The sequence below is a fragment of the Pseudorasbora parva genome, chromosome 2, assembly GCF_024679245.1.
Source record: "Pseudorasbora parva isolate DD20220531a chromosome 2, ASM2467924v1, whole genome shotgun sequence".
NCBI classification, from domain to species: domain Eukaryota; kingdom Metazoa; phylum Chordata; class Actinopteri; order Cypriniformes; family Gobionidae; genus Pseudorasbora; species Pseudorasbora parva.
This window is the reverse complement of record NC_090173.1, coordinates 20,299,041-20,321,480: the sequence shown is the minus strand read 5'-3', so window position 1 is coordinate 20,321,480 and position 22,440 is coordinate 20,299,041. Positions and strand designations below refer to the sequence as shown.

At 35.9% G+C, this 22,440-nt stretch overlaps 1 protein-coding gene across 1 annotated transcript in view; it reads right to left on the bottom strand.

The window, feature by feature from the left end:
* Nucleotides 1-22,440, bottom strand: part of usp43b (ubiquitin specific peptidase 43b) — a 98,901-nt gene that overhangs the window by 26,837 nt on the left and 49,624 nt on the right. The window contains exons 5-8 of the mRNA XM_067459072.1: nucleotides 17,610-17,745; nucleotides 16,142-16,286; nucleotides 12,859-13,027; nucleotides 4,278-4,389 (exon numbers count right to left, since the gene is read on the bottom strand). Of these exons, the coding sequence (XP_067315173.1) occupies nucleotides 4,278-4,389; nucleotides 12,859-13,027; nucleotides 16,142-16,286; nucleotides 17,610-17,745 (562 nt within the window). The remainder of the gene's footprint in view (nucleotides 1-4,277; nucleotides 4,390-12,858; nucleotides 13,028-16,141; nucleotides 16,287-17,609; nucleotides 17,746-22,440) is intronic.

Genomic DNA, 22,440 nt, shown 5'->3' with positions numbered 1-22,440 from the left:
ATGTTGTTCCAAACCTGTATGAGTTTCTTTGATCTGCGGAGCATAGTAATTTTTTACTATGGTAGTGAATGGTTGCTCTATCTGCTTTGTTACAAACATTCTTCAAAATATCTTCTTTTGTGTTCAGCAGAACAAAGAAACTCATACAGAAGTTGCTCACCTCACATTCATGTTTTTGTTTTTGAACGTAATGACGTAAATGGCACTTGCGTCTATCTGCTGCGAATGTACTGCAAATGCTCTAAAGAACGCTGAAGATGAGCGGAGATGAGATTTACAGCTCATCAGGAAAATGAGTGAAACACACACAAACACATATTTTTATCAAATCATACGTCATTAATAGCGGTTTAGTACAACTGTATTCACATCAGCAGTGAACTGAACCAGAGTTCACATGTAACAAACCCCAGACGACCTTTTAGGGTGCTTTCACACCTGACTCATTTAGTTCGGTTGAATCGTACTAGAGTTCGTTTCCCTCTTTGGTGCGGTTCGTTTGGTCAGGTCTGAAAGCAGCAATCGCACTCGGGTGCGCACCAAAAGCGGACCAAACAAGCGTACCGAGACCTCCTCGAAGAGGTGGTCTCGGTACGATTTCAAACGAACTCTGGAGCGGTTTGTTTGTGGTGAGAACGTGATCCGACCTCGAACAGAAACAACTGCAAAAGTACTGATCATTTTTGGACTGAACCAGCTGCCGTAGTCGGCTGCGCTGACATTGTGTACATGATATTATTACCTGATAGATCGTTGGCAATATTTTCGGGAAGATGAGCATGTCAAGAGTTAATAATTAATGCACGGCTCCTCTTGAAGTGACGAGCAATGCGCGGTCGCCGTCTGCAGAGCATTATTGCAGAAACGTATTGTTTGCATACTGTGGTAAATACACACAGTGTAGTAGATTATGGCCAGGGACAAAACTGGCCCGCGTAGTCGTCTCTCCATAGTGTTATTATAGTTTGCTGGCTTTGCCTCTTCTGTTGGAATTTTCCCACACGTAAATTCTGACCAATCGAAAAGCAGTTTAGGAAATACGCCATGGCCAATGAGTGATGTGGATGTTGTCACGTGCGTGCGTTTTTGTTCGTTTCAACTGGTTCGGACCAAAGCAATCAGTGTGGTGTGAAAAGGAACCAAAAAAGCTGAAAAATGCAACAATGTATAATTGTTTGCCCTTGGTTCGGACCAAATGAACCGAACTAGAGATGTGAAAGCACCCTTAAAGCAGACGGGTTACAAAGGAACTTTTTAATTTGCACATGCGCACCCGAGTTCGAAAGACCGCGTTCGCATCATCCAAACGAACCGAAATATGACGCCAATCGAACCCGCATGTGCACCAAAAGTGCTAGTGTGAAAGCACCATAAGTCGTCATCTTGTGAAAACAATAGGGCTGTCAATCGATTCAAATATTTAATTGTGATTCATCTCATGATTGTTATGAGTTAACTTGTGATTAATCGCAACTTAATTGCCCTTTTTTATCAGTTGTAAATGCATCTTAAATTAATATTTTTCAAGTTTTTAATACTCTGATCAACATGGGTATAGACAAACATGCATGCTTTACGCAAATGTACATTTATTTTTAGTGAAACCATACTCAACAGAGCATGAAGACTAGTATGAAAGGTCAAAGATGTTTTTCAAAGACCTTGCTCATGTCTCTTAAAGCAGCACTAGGTAACTTTTCAACCTTCATAATATATTTTCAAGACTCTTGTGATGATATATCAACTTACAATAGGTTGAATGACACGTCTGCCATAGCTTGACGGGGTCTGTATCGTTTTTAATCGTACTTTTAAACTTCGGGTTTCGGGTAGTAACCCGAGAAAAACAAGAACTACAAAATTTGACTGCTTTACGGCATATACGTCACTTCCACCAACACTCACACTTCCTTACATTAGGACGTGCGAGCCCAACTTTGTTCGTCAGATAATATAGTCATGTCCGAAGCAGCACAGACAAGAAAGAAAGAAAAGGTTTTGTTGGAGGAAAGCAATAAGAAGAAACGAAAAAGTGATGGGATTAAAGACAAGACGAGGATCAGCATTGAACCCGCGTTTGCTTGTCGGCGTGAGCTGAAGGAGGCGTGCCCGACCGATGCTGTCATGCTTGTTACGGTGATTCACTCAAACATTGAACTGAAGTATCATATAGATTCTGTAAAACGGTAACCAATAGACTACTATAATGACACTGGCTTGTAAACGTGAGCATCGTGATTATTTGGCGTTTGAAAAAAATAAAACCCATGAAATTATATTCATATGACATTCTGAAACATAAGCCACTGACTGTACCTGGGATGAAGACATTTCACACGCGACGCCAGAAGAACACCTGTATGTGAACTCCTCCTGCAGTGTTCAGGGGAACTGTTAGTGCTGCACCAACCCACGGGGACGCTTTTATGAGTTATTTGGCCCGACCCGCAGCACTGTATATATTTTTACAACCCGCCCCGCACCCGCGACCATTAAATAGACATACGGGGTCCGCAGGTTATGAGACGCATTACTTGTTTAGGGCTGTCATGTCAACAAATGCACGCGCGATGGCATCCCCTGTTGTAGAATGACAGAGCTTAAGACAGTAGTTGAGGACATTATTTTTTCCCAACTGTAGGGGGACCCCGAGAGCAAAAGTTGCCATGTGCTGCTTTAAGCCTAAGCTAAAAATTCTGAATAAGCAGTGATTTCTCTCATTTTAAGGATATAAATAAAGGGATGTTTTACACTGGCAGTTTAGTTCAGAACAGGGCACAGTTAGTAGGAAAAATTGGTAATGTGAAAGCTGTCATGCGGACCTGGGAGCGAACCAGAATATGAGTGAGAATATCCTGGAGGAGGAGGTCCATATTCACCACGATTAGGAATATAGTGTGGCCCCTTTAAGAGCTGGAATATAGTGTGGCGCATTTAAGAGCTGGAATATAGTGTGGCCCCTTTAAGAGCTGGAATATAGTGTGGCGCCTTTAAGAGCTGGAATATAGTGTGGCGCCTTTAAGAGCTGGAATATAGTGTGGCCCCTTTAAGAGCTGGAATATAGTGTGGCGCCTTTAAGAGCTGGAATATAGTGTGGCGCCTTTAAGAGCTGGAATATAGTGTGGCGCCTTTAAGAGCTGGAATATAGTGTGGCCCCTTTAAGAGCTGGAATATAGTGTGGCGCCTTTAAGAGCTGGAATATAGTGTGGCGCCTTTAAGAGCTGGAATATAGTGTGGCGCCTTTAAGAGATGCGCTTTTTCTATTGAAATGCCAGTATTTTGTGTGTGTGTTTGCGCCGAACTGTGCCGCAATTCATGTGAACAGTGTGAGAAACAGACTTGGGAGCGCTCCTGTTTAGAAAAGTAACCTGCGTATTCGTTTTAGCCAATTGTAATGTATAGTTCAATAAAACACATGTACTGTAAGTGATGGTGTTAATGATTTACCTTGGATATAAGTGAGTGTATTTACTCATCGTGCTTGGACTGCAGCAAACGTGCTCAGTGTAAAAACACTTTTCTTTAGACCTGGAGTCTAATAAAAGTTAAACAGAATATATGGTAACTTATGTAGGCTATAACTGCACTTGTTTCAGAATAGTAATGTTAATGTTAACCCTTTTCTTTCCCTATTAATGTTTGATGCTGCAAACCTTTACGTCTACGACTTATCTCAATTTCTCCAACTACGGGCTACGTCACGGATCAAACAGAAAATGAGCGCTGCGTTGATCGCGTGTTAATAAAATGAGTGCCGTTAAAATGAATTTGCATTAATGCTTTATTAACGTGTTCATTTTGACAGCCCTAGAAAACAACTTTTGCTATCTCGAGATCACAAGAAAACAAGAAAGGAAAAAAAAAATCCATGGCCTCTTAGGGCTTCCGTAGGTTTGCTAATCTTAAGGATGATTCAAGAAAAAACTAAAAGGCCCTGGATGTGGAGTGATACTGTTTCATTCTGGCTAGTGTGTCAGAAAGCACCCAGCAGAGGGCACCAAATAACTGCTGAAGAGCAACAGGCATGATCACAAGAAAGTGAAAGGAAGATGTTTTAAAGGAAGCGATGGAATCTTGTGAGAGACTTTATCTCTCATCAGCCTCCAACAGACTTATGCTTCTCTGAAAACATTGTGATTGTCTTTGTTGGAGTTAGTTGCTCAAAGTTTACGCATATTTTGTATATACTTGCATCCATAGCTTATCTACAGTTAAACTCTTATACTCTCATCATCCATTAGTTAAATGAGTATACTGAATGGTAAAGTTCCTCTTACATGTGCCTGTGATCCGTTGATCATTAGATAGTAGAGTTTACTGAGGATGCTCTGCTGTAGCTGGTCCCACGACACTGATCTGTCCTCTCGCATCAGAAATGGAGGGCCAAATCTGCAGACAAACAGACATGAGACTAGTGTGTTTATACTATTAGTGAGTTTAAACTCAAATAGACATAATTACTGCCAATGTCAGCTAACATAGAAACACACTCATTATCTCCACAAAGTAAGAATTTAGTTAATGTGCTCATTTCATATATGCTTGTTTAAGATGCACTGGTAAAATACATGAAATATAGTACAGGGAGACTGGGGCTAGTTGTCACACTTTTTACTTCAGTGAAAAATTGTTAAAATGGTTTACCTTGCATTATATATATATATATATATATAGAAGTTTTACAAAGACACAAATTCATTCAAGTACCCCAAAAGGTACGCAAGACCAATGCACGCGAGGACAGGACAATGAGGAGACTTTCAATGTGGAATCGGTTCAACACTGCAGCTGGAATTACTCGCCAGGTCAGAGCTGAACACAGTGAGGATCTGTCTCGCCATACAGTGTCTTGTCATTTAAGAGAATTCAGACTGAAAGCTCACTCTGCAGTGACCAAGCCTCTCATCAGCAGAAAGAATCAAAAGGCTAGACTAACCTTTGCTGAGGAGCATGTTGTGTGAACAGAGGAGAACTGGTCCAAAGTTTATTTTAGTGATGAATGCAAGTTTAATTTATTTGGGTCTGATGGGAAACATTATGTTCGGCATCAAACTGGGGAAAGATTGAACCCAAAGTGCCCAAAGAAGTCAGTGAAAGATGGAGGAGGAAGTGGCATGGTTCTGGGGATGTTTCTGCAGCAGGAATTGGGCCTATTTTACAGCTACATGGCAGAACCAGTTTATCAGAACCTCCTTCGGCAACATGTGGTTCCTTCACTGCGAGCATCTGTAAGCATCACATTTTAGTTGTAATGGTTTTTTTTGTGCTGCATTGGTTATTGTTCTCTCATTTTGATCAGGGTGTTTTTGACAAAATAAAGGTTTTGGTTGAAGTACCTTGGTATTTTATAAAACATGCTAGAAGAACAATGGTATACCCACAGCTAGAGCTAATCTTCCTTCAAATTTCAAGCAATGAAAATCAACTAATTTGTTTCTAAATTGTTATCTAATTTTGAGCTCCACTGTATATACAGTTCACTGATCACATGTTGACTAAAAAATGTAAAAAGCCCTATAACCCTGTATTGTAACTTCAACCAAAGGTAACATTAACGAGTTAAATGTTTGTTTGCCATCCCGCATCCCAACAATTGCAATGTCAGCATTATAAAGTATCCAGATACGTTGTTATTGACCTCGTATTAGAGGCAATGCCTAAAATACAATAATTCATTATATATAATATGTAACATGGGTCTTGTACTATCTTTCCATCCACCAAGAATATCTATATTTAAAAGATTAAATATGTACTACTGCAAATGCCTTAGTCACAACCGGAAATCAATTTATAAGTAAAGATTACGTCACATTTTCAGGCGCTTGTTTGTCAGATAAATGACTGTTTATGTTTGGACACCATGTTCCAATGTCCTTGAAACTCACCCCACCCTTTTTAGCTTCGTTTTTTTGCAGCAGCAGGAGGCTAGTGATTAAGTTTCTAGCCAGATTTCTGCCACAGGACCCGTACAGCATAAATAAAGGAGACAAAACAAACACAAGTGAGCTGAGGGAAAGCAAGCCTTGTTTTGGGTTTCGCCTCAGCCAAAAACAACTACTGAGTTTTTCTTTCTTTCTGAGTTTTCCCTGACAGGATGCAGAGAGAGAACCGAGATCTGAACAAACATGCTTTGATGCTCGTAACGTCACAGTTCGCCCCAGGCAACAACACATTATAAAGCAATAAAGTGTCTGTCTGTCTTTCTGTCTGTCAGCTAACTAATCCATCCACTATGCTTGATACTGTAGAGCAGACACTAAATAGATATTATAAAAAAGCATTTTACCTCAACAATAAGATGAGGACAATTCTGGGGGGGGGGGGGGGGGGGTCAAATTCACCCTTGAGAAGAGCATCTTGACATCAGAAGAGCATCTTGACAATGATCTCAAATTAACAGTTCTTTTTCCAATCTATTATTGCATTAAAGGTACCTATATGCAAGTTTTAATGGTACCTATATGCAATAGCCTAAAGTTTAACCAATCACTAAATTGCTGATGCTCTTGTTGAACATTATTTATTTGGCCCAGCTGGAAAGTTATTAAATCTTTTTCTTTATTATCTTTGATCAATATGTATAACCCTTATAAGTCATTTGTTTGGGATGTACACCCAGGCTGTGTGGGATTTTCAGAGAACCCAGACACTAAAATGTGATTTTGTAACATTAAAATATATAGTTTTTTTTAAACAAATGTAATATTACTCACTTTATTAATGCTTTACTTTACATTTGTGCAGTGTTTGGGGTTAAGATATTTTTTAATGTATATAAATAAATAAATAAATAAATAAATAAATAAATAAATAAATAAATAAATAAATATTTTTAGAGAAGTAAATAAAAAAGAAAAAAAGAAAATCACATTTATCTTTTTCATTCATGGAGATAACATGGGCAGTGTGCCATGGTACAATGGGAGATTAACTGGAGAACAAACACTTTTAAAATTAGAATAACACAATATATATATATATATATATATATATATATATATATATATATATATATATATATATTAGGCTTGGGCGGTATCCAAATTTTGATACCGTCAAACCTCCTCCCTATTTTACCTCGGTATACGGTATTACCGTGAATAATTAAAACATTATGATGTAAGGCTCAGACAGCGTCAACAAACTGTTGGCTTGGCTTATATATATATATATATATATATATATATATATATATATATATATATATATATATATATATATATATATATATATAGGCCTATATTTTTATTTTATTTTTTACATTTGAGCCCCTGCCCCTGAGAAACTCTCTGCACGTTTTATGCTTACCGTTATGAGACAATTGTCAGAGAATTGGCATTTTTTTTTGTGAGTCCCAAGTCCACTTGATTTTTGTGGAGTTCATGCTTATTGCTTACATTGCCAGCTGTGTGACAAAAGGCTTCGGCAATATTACAGCATAGTCCGAGGGTGCGCTCGGTTTTTCATCCACGCAGCAGTGAGTGGATGGTGGTTTCGGATATGCGCCCTTAGGTTCAAGGTATTTCCATCTCTCGCGGTGATCTTTTTGTTGCACAATTTGCAAATTGCCTCGTCTGTATTTACCGTCAAAACCCCAAATACTTCCAAACTGCAGAAGTTTCGAGACCGAATAACTCAGTGCCCGACTCGCCGTCTTTTCCCCTCTCTCTCTCTCTCTCTCTCTCATCCACGCTGTCACAACAACGCATACACATATTTAGGCATTTAATAAATAAATAGTATTTAATATGTAAATAGTTTAATTAGTTCAACTTATTAAATATTTAATAATTAATTGTTGATCAGCAATATGTAAGTTGATCTGTTTTTTTTTTTGACGGTTTGACGGTATTGAAACTGATACCGTTGCTATTTTTAGATCCCGCGGTATACCATTTTACCGTATTACCGCCCAAGCCTAATATATATACATACATACTATTATAGCAATACAAAAGACTCTTTTATATATATTTTTGACACATTACAGCCAAACCTGAACAACATGTAATAAGTGTTTGTGCGTTACATGCGTGTTTGCATTTGTACTATATCATGGATATGTTGGGGTGGTGTCACCCAGTAGTATATATAATTTCTGTATGTGTTCTGCATTGTAACTGAATTTTTTTTGACAAATTATGTAACAAAAATAAATTGATGATTAAAATAAATAAATAAATAAATAAATAAATAAATAAATAAATATATATATATATATATATATATATATATATATATATATATATATATATATATATATATATGTATTTGTATTTATTATTTATTATTATATATGTGCGCGCGCACATGCCTTTCAGACAACAAACATGCGATCGCCATTCAGTTATTTCGGTCTGGCGAGTATTCAGGTAAACACAGTGGAAAATGTATTCAGTAAACGTGTAGCCTACAGCTGAGGTAATTAGATCCGTGCAGGTCTGAAGCCAGACCTAATATTCTGTGATTAATGTTACGCAAACAATGAAAAATAGAAAACCACCACATGCTTGGCTAAATAACTAAAATATATGTATTTAGAATCAGTGTATAGTTAAATCATAGAGTGAAGACTAAGTAAGCAGTTTTATATTTGATTATTTAATTTCTTTCTTGACTTGCTACTGTTAAATAGACCTAATGAAGCTGAAAAATAAAGCACTGTTTTTGTCATATTGTTTGTAATTTGCATTTTTTTTTTTGCTTATGTTTGAAAACAGATACAGTTAAAAATCTATATTATAATTATGAGATAACATTTAAAAAATATTAAATTACTCGTATCATAAAATAAGATTTTGGTCATCCCAACTTGTTGGGAAGTGAAAGGTTAGTGAATGATAACATGTTTGATAATGATATCTCTGTAAAGATCTTCACACTGGCATGCAGTTATTATAGCAATAACAGAAGGAAATGGTCAACCTGGCAGGAACATGCTGGCCAAGTGAATTTTAATAAAAAAAAAAAAATTAAACAATGAATAATAAGTTCGGTTGTCATATTATGTTTTTTTTTTTTTTTTTTTTTTTTTTTTTACAGTGGTATCTATTTAGTATCGGTATCGAGGTATTTTAGTCTGGTATCGTATTGAAGTAAAAAATTTGGTATCGTGACAACACTAATATATATATATATATATATATATATATATATATATATATATATATATATATATATATAAATGTAAAAACTTAAATCCCCCCAACACTGAAAAAATATTAATAGACTGAGTGATATTACATTTGTTTATGATGTTACAAAATCACATTTCATTGTCTGTGGTCCCTGGAGACCCCGAACATCCTGAGTGAGACATTTTTTCATGCTAACATACAACCAGACAGGGGCGGCGTTTACGTAATGCAGCTTCCACAATCTGGCGTTCAGACAAGCTGGTGAAATAAACAGCTCATAAACAGTTCTGTGGCAGCTTTGAAAAGCAAATTTAACCAAACTCGACCTGAGATCAATCAATCAAAAATCCCAGCCAATCAGAAGAGCGTGTGGGCGGGCTCTCTGCAAGTACACTGACTGCATTCGCAAAGAAGTTGATCAAATCAAATTCCTAATTCGTAATTATAGCATGATTAAAAATACATACTGAGTGACCTTGACAGTTTGAACATAGTGGTTTCCTTTAGTTTATTTTTAAGATCTGGGGTGAATTATCCATTGTTGCTTTCAGATTGTGAAATGCCACCACTGCAACCAAATATCGTTTCAATTCATGCGTTTATTTGTAGAGCTAGCAAGTGTCAATGACCACATCATGTTTCAAAGCCATTTAGACAAAGGTGACTTTTGTTTTGTTTTTAGCAACCGTCACTTAGAAAAATAGCCTATAAGGGTTAAAGTATTCTTTGGAATAATGGATGCAAAAAAACATACGCAATAAGAAGAGGAAATGGGTCAATATTTGGGTCAATTTAATCGTGTACATTTTTAATTCACGTTGACCTCAAAGATGGACTTTCTGAAATCACTATAAGCCTACAACCTGTAACTAGCCACAAACAAAATCAGTGTGGACACAAATGAGAAACTCTTCGCTAACTTTTTGAACTTTTCCACTATGTTTGATGTTGCACACTACGCACATCAAAAGAAAGTGCACCCGCAATATACCTGCTCCTGTGATGTTCTTCAAATGACAGCAAAGTCCTTTTGGGGACAAAACTCAATAGGGAACCTGCTATTCTTTCCATAATCCATATTTGTTTTATGCAAACTCTACAGTACTTTCTTCCTTTGCAAGTGCCCATTTCTGTAAATTACATTGATTAGAAATAGTTTATCCATTTTAACAATCTTAATGTTTTATTGTACAGTTAATTGCCAAGGCAACATTTCTAATTTTCATTTCCAAGTTTTTCCATCTCATATCTCTCTGACACACACACACACACACACACACACACACACACACACACACACACACACACACACACACACACACACACACACACACACACACACACACACACACGTCAGCTATATTTCTATTAACAAAAACAATGTTTAATACAGTATTATTAGCTATAATGTTCACAAAGTGAAATAACACTCCTGATAGGTTATATGATGGATCCTTATGCCATCTGCCTGTTGTGAACGTTTTTATATTTAAACATTCCCAGTTAATGAACCCATGAGCTGTAGGTGAAATATAGCCCTTCACAGCGATAGCAATATCAATTTTCTCAGTATCTGGAGAGAAAAAAAAATCAATCAAAATATCACTGCCTGACATCTACTCACTCTAGCTCATCAGTAAGAGACATCTGTCTGTTCTAAGCCCCCCTCTCTCTCCATCTCTCTATCACTTCCATTAAAGTGTGGGAGAAACTCACATCACAAAAGGCCATGGAGCAAAATTAGATTTCTGGAGGCATTCACACCTAAGAGAGTATTGATCTCTAAGAGACTGTCAAAAGTGTGTCTGAAGGGGCGCTCTGACTTGACAAATATCAAAAAAATCTTTGAGAAGCTTTTAGAGGAAAAAGTGAAAAGGTGAGGTTAAAGTTGTCACAATTGATATTTGTGGCATAAAGGAGCCGTAATTTACACCTGTAGCATGTTTTTGCCCTCTGAAGTCCATCAATGTGCAAGTTCAAACCTTTTCCTCCCCGTCTATGACCTTTGTTATGACTGGCTAACTTCTAGTGTTAATCTATATGCCACAAAATTACTGGTGAAAATGTGTGTTAATGAATTTATATCAGGAATAAAAATTGCATCATTACAATAACAAAGCATTATTTATTTAATATAGTTGTGTACTTTAATATACACTACAATTCAAAAGATTGCGGTACGTGTTTTTGGTGTATATGTGGAGGTGGGGGGTAGAAATGAATACTTTTAGTTTTATTCATCAAGGATTCGATCAAAAGTGACCGTAAAGACTTTTAATTTGTTACAGAAGATTTCTCTTTCAAATGAAGGCTGTAGTTACTTTTAAACTTTCTATTAATCAAAGAACCTCATTCAACCGAAGAACTGAAGAGTAATGATGAAGATTCAGCTTTAACATCGCAGGGATAAATTACATACAACTGTAAAATGTGTGAAATGTTTTACACATTGCTCAAAAATTGCCCCATGTATCATCACCTAAAGAGAACTAGTACATTGCTCTAATTAGTTGCCCTGTGTCTCACCTGGTTGCCCGTTGACGGCAACATTGCTCAAAAATTAACCCTGTGTATCATCACCTTTCCTGTCAGTTCTGTGTTGCCAATTCAATTCACATTCTCATGAATTTGAAGGTGAGCCAGTTATGAATTTTGCCCAACCCTGGTGAACACAGACTTGGCTAGAGAGACTATCATCAGGTTCTCTTGAATGTTTGGTTTCATTCCTTTTGACTGAATTATATGCTTTTGGTTATTTTTATATGATATTATATTTTATTCATTTTGTATTTTTTCCTTTTACTGAAACACTAAAGATTAAAGATGAATATTGCCTGTGCTTCTCTCTGAGGAGAAGAACATGTTATCAGTATGTTTTGGGAAACTTTCTGATCAGAGCTGGAGCTCTACCCACTCAAACTTTGGGGAAACTGTGTCTCTGTGTATGTGCACAGTATTCTGTGTTACAGATCAGTCCTGAAGGTGTACAACGGGCATCCTAGGACAGTGACAGTATGTTCTGGACAAGCTGGCGCCTGCTCCAGACCTGGAAGGTCACTATGTGCCTTATTCTGGGGTGAAAACATCAACAAGTGATCTATGGAGACGTGCATCTGATTAACTGACAATGTGTGGAAATTTACTATGACTGTCTGTTTTATCTCAGCCAATCAGAATCATTTAACCTACAGTAATGACGTGGATAGACCTTGAAAAGAGTATAAACTGTTGAAAAATGTACGGAAAAAAAATGTAGAGAGAGAGAACGAGTCTTGAAGATGGCTTCTGCTGATGAAACTGCAAACTATTCTTCAGTATATTTTTCTTTAATTGCACTCCTGACTCTTGGTCTTCATTCACCAATACTGGTCTTGGGTCCTAAACTGTAATCTCCTAATAATATGTTTCAAAAAATAGATAAAATGTTTGAATATTTGGTTTAATTTTGCAAAACTAAAATGTCTGTTGACTAAAATTAGATGGCAAAATAAGAGGAAAAATGTCATGACGAAATATTGACAAAATGTAAAGAATATTTTCTTTAAAAGAGAACAAAAAAATAAATAATAATAAAGAACTGTGTACGCGTTAACATGTTCACACAGGGTGGGCTGAACTGATGAATACTCAATGTAATAACTGTGAAGACTTTTATGAGCCATTCTGTAACGAGTCCAGATCTGAAACTTCAAGAAAAAGTGGGTATTTTGTGGGGTACCTCACTGCCTGCTGTCCTGCTCCGGCTGCATTACACACCAACAGCAAGAGCTTCACCATCCCATCGGCCTGGTTCAGGAACTCTGAGGACAGCGCTCCGGACGCAGCCAGTCTGTGACCCTCCGGCCCAGACAAGGTGTAAGGAGAGGACGGAAGACTGTGGTGGAACCCTGTGAAGAGAGGGAAGGAGAGGCAGAGGTCACTTCCTAACACTGTCTGCGGCTCCATAAAGCAGAATAATGTCAAACTTTATTGTGCTACAAAACAAGGTGACATACACACAGATAAAGAGAGGAAGAGAGAGAGAGAGAGCAAGACAGATGGAGACATGCAAATAGAGCACAGCAGACAGCAGACTGAACACACTGGGGTGTATGACATGACACCAAGCCTTCACTCACACACATACATACTAAATGAATGTCAAGCTTTCAGACGTTTTTTCCTAATAAAGTATGACCAGGCAGCAGCCACAAAGAAACAAAAAAAACAAGTCCTCGGAACATCTAACAAAAAGGCTATAGACTTGTATATTATTTATTTTCCATAATTCATTTATCAAGGACAAAAGAGACACATATTTAAAGGTGACGGGTGTTTGTTTGTTTTTGTGCCTCCGACATCACAGAACAGATTTGCAACTTTGAAATGGTTTTAAAGATGCCCCTAATTGGACAAACAAATAGTTCTGCCTGAAACTCATGCTATCCGCTCAGCTTCTGGGTCCAGACACTCTACCAGATGCCCCAAGAAAACAACAAATGTTGCTAATATACACTCACAAATATGATGCAATACTAAGAATAGAATGTAATACGAAGAATTATATCCCTAATCTCCATTTGTCCCTTTCTCCCAGATGGTCATACAGTGATTCATCTTTTATACATCGTTAAAATTATGTCTGGGATGCCGTGAGTACGGAGAGTTTAGTGTACACCGCGAGGAATAAATAATGCTCATAAATGGCTGTTGAAATAGTATTCTTAAGTAAAGCGAGCAGAAGATCCGGCTTGGACTTGGAAACAGCCTAACTTATAATGATAATACTTTTCTAAAGAAATAATTTCTCTTCAGCATGTTAAATCAAGACTATTACATTAACTTTATACATTAAGCACTTTAGCACTTTACAGCTTTATTCATTTAAATTAAAACTAGCAAATAAAACACAGAATCAGTATCAGTACCGTTATACACTGCTATTCAAAAGTTTGGGGTCTTTTTTAATTTAAAAAAATTAATAGATTTATTCAGCAAGCATGCATTTCATTGATTCAAAGTGACAGAAAAAACATTTATAATTTTATTAAAGATTTCTATTTCTAGTAAATGCTGTTCTTTTGGTCTTTCTAATAATCAATGAATGAAAAAAATGTATCCAAAATATTAAGCAGCAAGCTCACCCTTTCAATAATTCTCTTTGATTTGCATTCACGCGGGCCCATGTCTCCGCTCTGCGATTTATGGGAAATCAACTTGAGAATGTCGATCAGCAAGACCGTTATGCATTACAACAGGAAGGTCACAACCGCCATCATGGACAGATGGAGGCCTGTCTGCCTTTATAATCAAGAGGGGATGTTTTTATGGCTGAGCATCAGGATGGCTGTGCAGAATTGTGTCTCAAGGTCTTTTCATACCCGGTTTTCAAAATGAAGAATGGGAAGGTATCGGAATGGCCTGAGCTGACTTTAAGTGGGAGCAATCGCTCTTCTTTCTTCTCACTCTATGAGCCCTACTCAGTGCGTTTAAGGTTATCACTCAAGAGTAACACTGTGAGATTGTTAATTAAACACCTCTGCTCTTCACAGCTCTCCACTGCACAAAGCAAACCACCTGAACCCAACAGATGAATTACCTAACCAGACTGGAAAGAACCTGGTTTCACAAATGCATTTATATTTGATATGCCCTGTTGAAGTTTTGATTTGTATATTGAGTGTGTTTTCAGAGCTGTAGTGCTGACTCAGTATTGTGAACTTCAGAGTTTCTGTGCTTCATTCAGAATTAAAGAGGAAATTCACAGCTGGCAAAATGGGCTTTCAATAAAACTTGGCTGCCTATAGAGTAGAAAGGCAAACTTTTTCCTCCTGAAATCAATGCTAGCTTATTAGAGAAAACAGAAAAAAGGCTGTTGTCTTCACTTTTGCCAAATAGGTAGGAAAATTTAACACACATAATGCATCGGGCATGTTGCCATCCAAGATCACTCCCACCAGTCTGCTATAAAAACACTAGAGCAGAGTCATATACTGCCTTGCTTTAGTAGGAAATACTTTTTTTGCAAACGTTTATTCCTAATGACTTGTATTGATATATATATATATGATCCGTATTAATCTAAGCCAGTGGTGGTGAACTCTGGTCCTGGAGAGCTCAGCTCCAGCCCTGATAAATCTCAACCGCCTGTAGCTTCCTAGTAACCCTTCAGACCTTCAATAACTTGTTCAGGTGTTTTTGATTAGGGCTGAAGCAAAACTCTGCAGTGCTGTGGCTCTACAGGACCGGAGTTCGCCACCCCTGATCAAAGCGCAGGGCTCCAGACTACAGCCGAATATATACTAGTGTCTGTGAATATTAAACTGCAAAATAATATTCAAATATTACTCCTGCATGTTCTGCTGTTCTGTGTGAATTATGGGCGCCGATACGCAGGTGTGCATGCACACACACACACACACACGCACACGTGTGCGTGACACTCGCTCGCTGTCTTTGTAGTCTCTGCCAACTGTCTTGTGTCACTATATGAGGACACGAACGCATGAACCATCCCTCCATGAGAATTTACTGTTTCATTTCAGAAAACTTGCATATCATGAACACAGACACTCAAAGGTCTTCACAGCAACCCATCAAAATAAAAGTTTGGGGTAACGTAAAGAAATTAAAAGAATATATTATGCTAACGTTGTACAGTAGATTTAGCATCTCTATGTAATAGAAATACGCCTCTACTAATAATAATAATTATGCCTAGAGGGTTGCTTATTTTTTACTTGTTCTTTTTTTATAAACAATAGTTTAATTTTAAACAGCATACTGTGTTTAAATGTTTATGTATTATTTACTTATAATGATTATCATCATAAATAACAAACTCATTGAATAATTTTTTTTTAAATAGTTAACATTTTGCTGTGGTACGGAAGTTAGTACAGAGTACTGTCAAATTTGTATACACAGAGGAACTTATACAGCAATTTAATCCATTCTAAATTTTATTATATATCTAAATATCAATATACATCCAAAACATCCTCAAACTTGGCAATATTTACCTGAGATTCGTGCAGAACCGCCCCTGATGTAAAGGGGAGGGGCTTGGAAGGCATAGATGATGTCACTCTCTGCTATGCTGGTCAAGTCATCGTCATCAAAGAATGAGCGCTGGAAACCTGATGTGTAGATCTCCGTCAATATTACCTAGCAGAACAAAGAATTAAACATTGAAAAATTACTCAATTGTTGCAGGATATTATCATCGCATAAAGATAAAACTTCATATTTGAAGCACAACATTTATTTTTATTATTTAAATAATTCACATTTATTAGATCTGTTACATTTTAGAGATTTAAATGATGACTAATAAAGAAATGAAACAATGAAATAATCATTTTATAAGGCATTTATGTATCTAAAGCACAAGTAAGTACCATGGTATTAGTACATGTAAATACTCCACTGTAAAAAAAAAAAAAAGTTGGTTTAAATTAAAAAAGTAAGTAACCTGGATGCCTTAAAATTTTGAGTTTATTGAAATTAAAAATTTGAGTTGATACAATGAAGGAAATTTGTTTAATGAATAGAAACTCAAAATATGGTTGTATCTGAACCACATAAAACATTTGATAAATCATTAAAGTAGCACAATTTGGCATGTTTCACTGCGTCATCACAAATAAAACACACAATTACCCAATATGCTTCTTTAAAAAAATGTTTTTTTAATTTCAATGAACAAAATTAAAGGTGCACTATGTACCGTCATAATAAAAGTCCCGGTATTCGCGAGGCGGGTATTTGTTTAACAATCGCTCCAGCAGCTGTGCTTGGGTCTACAACACTCGGTCCTGCTCTGCTTTAGACTACAGTAACGTTAATAACCGCATGCATGAACGTGATTTCTGCCCGAGTCCTATTTTCCACCGGCTGTGATGAGAAGACCACATCTCCCAAGATGCTGCGCTCACACTTTGCGTCATCAAACTACGCATTTGTTTTGAATAGACGCCCTCCAGTGGACGGAAAGCTACATAGTGCACCTTTAAGGCAACCAGGTAACTTTTTTTTTAAACAATTTTTTACAGTGTACTAATAATAATAATACATTTTATTTATAAAGCACTTTACATTTAAAATAAAAAAGGAAGGAAAAAATAAAATAAAGCAGTTAGAGCAATTAAGAATTAAATTAAAATCAACACAAACAAACAAAATAAAATAATAAAATAAATTAAAATCAACACAAAAATGTAAACACAAAGCACTTTTAACATTGAAAGACCTTCTAAACAGGTATGTTTCTTGTCCCTTTTTAAAAGCATCCTTGGTTTGTGAAGCCCTCAGATGTTCAGGGAGGGCATTCCACATATATAATACTGTAATTTTCAGTATCATGGTATGCATCAAATTTCCATAGTATTACCATCCGACAATCACTGTAGCAGTGGGGGAGAGAAGGTGGTTTGGTCAGGTTTGCAGGCATGAGGTCTGTCTGTGTGATGCTGTGTGTGCACCTGTCACCTGATCAGGAGAGATCTTGCCCTCATCTGCAACCATCCCGCGCAGGCACGCCAAAGAGCCGAAAAGAGGCACAGCGAGCCCCACTCTCAGATACCGCTGTCCTTTACCGCTAAACACCAAAGTCACACACACTGGCCTGCAGAGAGACAAGAAAACATACCTTCATGATCTAAAACCAGCTTTCAAATTTAAAATGTTACTAATACCAGTAAAAGGCATCTTAAATCTCAAACATCTTTTACCAAAGCTAGCAGGTGCACTGTAAAAAATTATTGTTGGTTTTTGTTGGTTTAACTTAAAAAAGTAAGTAACCTGGTTGCCTTAAAATTTTGAGTTTAGTGAAATTAAAAATTTGAGTTGATACAATGAAGGAAGTTTGTTTAATAAATAGAAACTCAAAATATTATTGTATCTGAACCACATAAAAAATTTGATAAATCATGAAAATAGCACAATTTGGCATTTTTCACTGCATCATCACAAATAAAACACATACAATTACCCAATACGCTTAAAAAATATTTTAATAATATTTTAATAAAGGTTGTCGAATCTCAAAAAATGTTCATTCTATTAACTCAATTTTTATTTCAATGAACACAAAATTTTAAGGCAACCAGGTAACTTTTTTTCTAAATAATTTTTTACAGTGTGGGTGTGGCTTTAGGCTGGTGTGGCTGAAGAATTCATCTGATTGGCCACTCGGTTACGCATTGCTGGTAAATGTAAACTAAACTGATATCCTGGCCTTCAAATGTAGCTGTGTATTCTGAATGCAATATACATTAACTTTTAAAGGTTTTTGTAATAGTACTGTTTTCTAGCAGTTTTCATTTGTAAAATAATAAAAAATGTAAATTAATTAACATCATTGCTCCAGTCAGTATCACATGATCCTTCACAAATCATTCCAATATGCTTTTTTTGATACATTTCTCTAATTAAAGAATCCTGAAAAAAATGTTTCATGGTTTACATAAAGAAAAATATTAAAGTACAAACGAACAGCATTTATTTGAAATAGAAATCTTTTGTAGCAATATAAATATCTTTACTGACACTCGATCAATTTAATGCATCTGTGTTGAAAAAAATTATTCATTTTTTTTAAGGGGTGGTTGATTATGATTTCATTTTTTTATCTTTAGTTTGGGTGTAATGTTGCTGTTTGTGCATAGACAATATCTGCAAAGTTATACAACACTCAAAGTTCAAAGCAAAGGGATATATATATACATATATATATATATATTATATATATATATATATATATATATATATATATATATATATATATATATATTAGGGATGCACGATATTGGATTTTTGCCGATATCCGATATGCCGATATTTTTCAGCTCATTTTGGCCGATGCCGATACCGATGCCGATATATGTTTATTTTTTCCCTTTGTTTGGAAACAACACCATTTTGAGCAAAAACTATTTTTTTTTCATTCTGGTTTCAGATTTCTGAGGTATCCTTACTAAAAGGATTCTTGTTGAAGATAAATAAATGTTAATAAAGTTCTTTTTATGATAAGAGTATATTAAAAGCTCTGAAAATAACAATAATAAAGTAAAGTAATAAAGTAATTTTTCACCCCAGATGCAGCTGTAACCTTAATATTGTATTTTTGGATTTAACGTTTGTGCACATGAAGTGGGGGTGGCATGACATCCATTGATGCTGTCTTTTAATTCTACAATTATTGTAGAGCTCCTTGGATTATTTTTCATCATCCATTTCGTAAAATTTTATTACAGATTAATACACTGTATATAAAAGTATTTAATTTACAAGTGTCATGCTTGTGATTTATGACATCATTACTGATTTGTTTATTCAGAACAAGAAGTAACTTCAATTTATTTGTGTATTCTACTTTTCATTGTATTACTGTAACAACAGCGCCCCCACTACATGTATAAATATATAGCGGTCTAGCTGGAGGGCACTAGGACCTGGAGGAGCTTCTGCTGCTGTGGAGGCTGCCGCACACGTTAGAGAGTGCTGAGACGCGATTGGGCTTGTTTTGGGTTCGTTTTGTTGTGAAAACGTGGCAAATCTGCTGCTGACGGTCACGTCCTTCTGTACGTGCATTCAGAAATTCAAGGCAGCATTTAAAAACAGTCAATATAAATCACATGCAATGTATTTTCTTGTTTTCACTTGAAGAATGACCGTAGTGCTGACATGGTCTTATCGCTGTAGCACTCCTTGCACACGTGAGTTATTGCAGGCGCATATCAACACGTTATCATATCGGCAAGGCATATCGGCATAATGTTTTCATATCGGCCGATGCCGATTTTTATATTTTAAGCGTTTATCGGCCGATTCCGATGTCGTGCCGATAATATCGTGCATCCCTAATATATATATATATATATATATATATATATATATATATATATATATATATATATATATATATATATATATATATATAAATAAATCACTTTTTAAGGACTACAATAAACGGCTGGTAGGGACTACACAAACTTCCTCCTGGGTTAGTGACATCACTAACCCTGAAATTTACTTAAGCCCCGTCCCCGGGAACATGCAATAAACGGGGGGAGATTATCATAATAGAATATGCTAATCAATAACTTGAAGATATAAATCCACATCAGCTGCAAAAATTCAAGAATCTAATTATTCATGAATCACTAATACTATTACTATATTTATAAATCACTAATGCTACCACTACTCCTACTATTATTATCATGAATATTATTGTGGCTATTACTACTACCACTACTACAACTATTGATAGTGTTAGTAGTATTAGAATGATTACTTTGTATACTACAACTCTATTACTAACTTCTTTCTCTTTGCCTTATTTTTCTCTCTTCTATGGAAGCCCGTTTCCGCCACTTAATAATAAAAAAAAAGAGTTATTGTGACTTTTTATCTTAGAATTTTTTTCTCACAATTGCGAGTTGCAAAGTCACAATTCTGTCTTTTTTTCTCCTCACAATTGCGAGTTTTAAAGTAGGAATTCTGAGATATAAAGTCAGAATTGAGTGATATAAAGTCACAATTCGGACTTTATTTCTCAGTCAGAATTGTGACTATATATCATGCAATTGCAAGTTTATATCTCTGAATTCTGATTTTTATTCTCCTCACAATTGCGAGTTTTAATAAAGTCAGAATTAAAAAACGTTAAAAAGTGTTAAAAAATGTGTTAAAAAGTCGCAAATACTCTTTTTATTTAGTGGCGGAAACGGGCCTCCATATTCTTCTTCTTTATGTGTGTGTCATTGATATCTTACCTTGTATAAGCTACTGTTTTGTTAATTTGCAACTTTGCTCAACAAAAAAACAAAAAAATAAAAACTAAACAAAAAACCTAACCATTCAGGAACATCTTGTTGCATTTTACATGTTGTCACTTTTTTTTGAGTCTCTCCATCATTGTCCGACTCTGTTTTAAACATAAAGGGCTGAACTGTCCAAGTACACCTGGCTGCAGCCTGCAGATCGAGGCGGGGTTGCATGTGGGGGCGGGGCTGCACGTGTCCCCCCGCCCACTACTCGTCTCATTGGTTAGTGCCAAAGTATGACGTCGATTGAGGCGGGGTTGCACCTGGAGCGGGACTGCACGACTCGTCCCGCCCGCAACTCTTCTCATTGGTTAGTGGCGTCGTTGCGGCAAACAGGAAATGCGATTAATAATATCGTTTCTTATACTTATGAAGTACTAGCATGCATAAAAAACAAAACGGTGAATCCGTTAATTACTTATACCTGGTGATAATATATAGTATCAAACACAACACATTGTAAATTGGTTAATTTTTGGAAAACGTTTTATGTATGTAGACTACTTTCCTAACAAGGTTAGGTTACTGCTTTTGACTTTTCACATCGCAATTGTAATGTTACAATGCAATAGTTTTAAATTATTTGTAAACTGTATATTATTTATTTATAACTTATTTGTAAGTTATATATCTTATTTGGTTGTTTATATTGTTATTTTAGTATATTCTTTATGGTTACACGCATGCATTAGCATATAAATAAAAGTTTAATGTTCTCAGCAAGAATGTCAAGTCTTATGATGTTATTAAAATGAATAGATTATGGGTTTACTTGATAATGAAAAGGGTTAGGGTAAAAATACCAGCATGGTTTGTATATGAATAACATGCCAAGACAAATAGTTAAATGTTATTGAGATATAAAAACCGTTTAATTAATTCTAATAAAGAAGGTGGGATTTGTATATACAACTACACACACACACACACACACACACACACACACACACACACACACACACACACACACACACACACACACACACACACACACACACACACACACACACACACACACACACACACACACACACACACACACACACACACACACACACACACACACCTTCTCTATAATTCAATTCAAGAAGCTTTATTGGCATGACAAAAAATACATTTTGTATTGCCAAGGCATTCAAACAATAGAAAAATGATTTGCATACATAGTAGGCTATTTGCAGATGGCTAGATATAGCAAAATAATACATTTTAATAAAATATTAATGATAAAATAAATAAATAATAATAACAATAAATAAAACATGTAATACAGAAATCATGTAACAACTGAACATATACATTATATACGATGTATAATATCTCTCTATTTCTCTATATCTTTCAGATATAGATCAGATTCAGATTTGTTTTATTGGCATGAATGTAAATCATATAATATTGCCAAAGCTAGGAATTTATGAACATAATTAAAAATACATATATGAACATTAATCATAATAATAATATATAATATATACACATAGCCTACA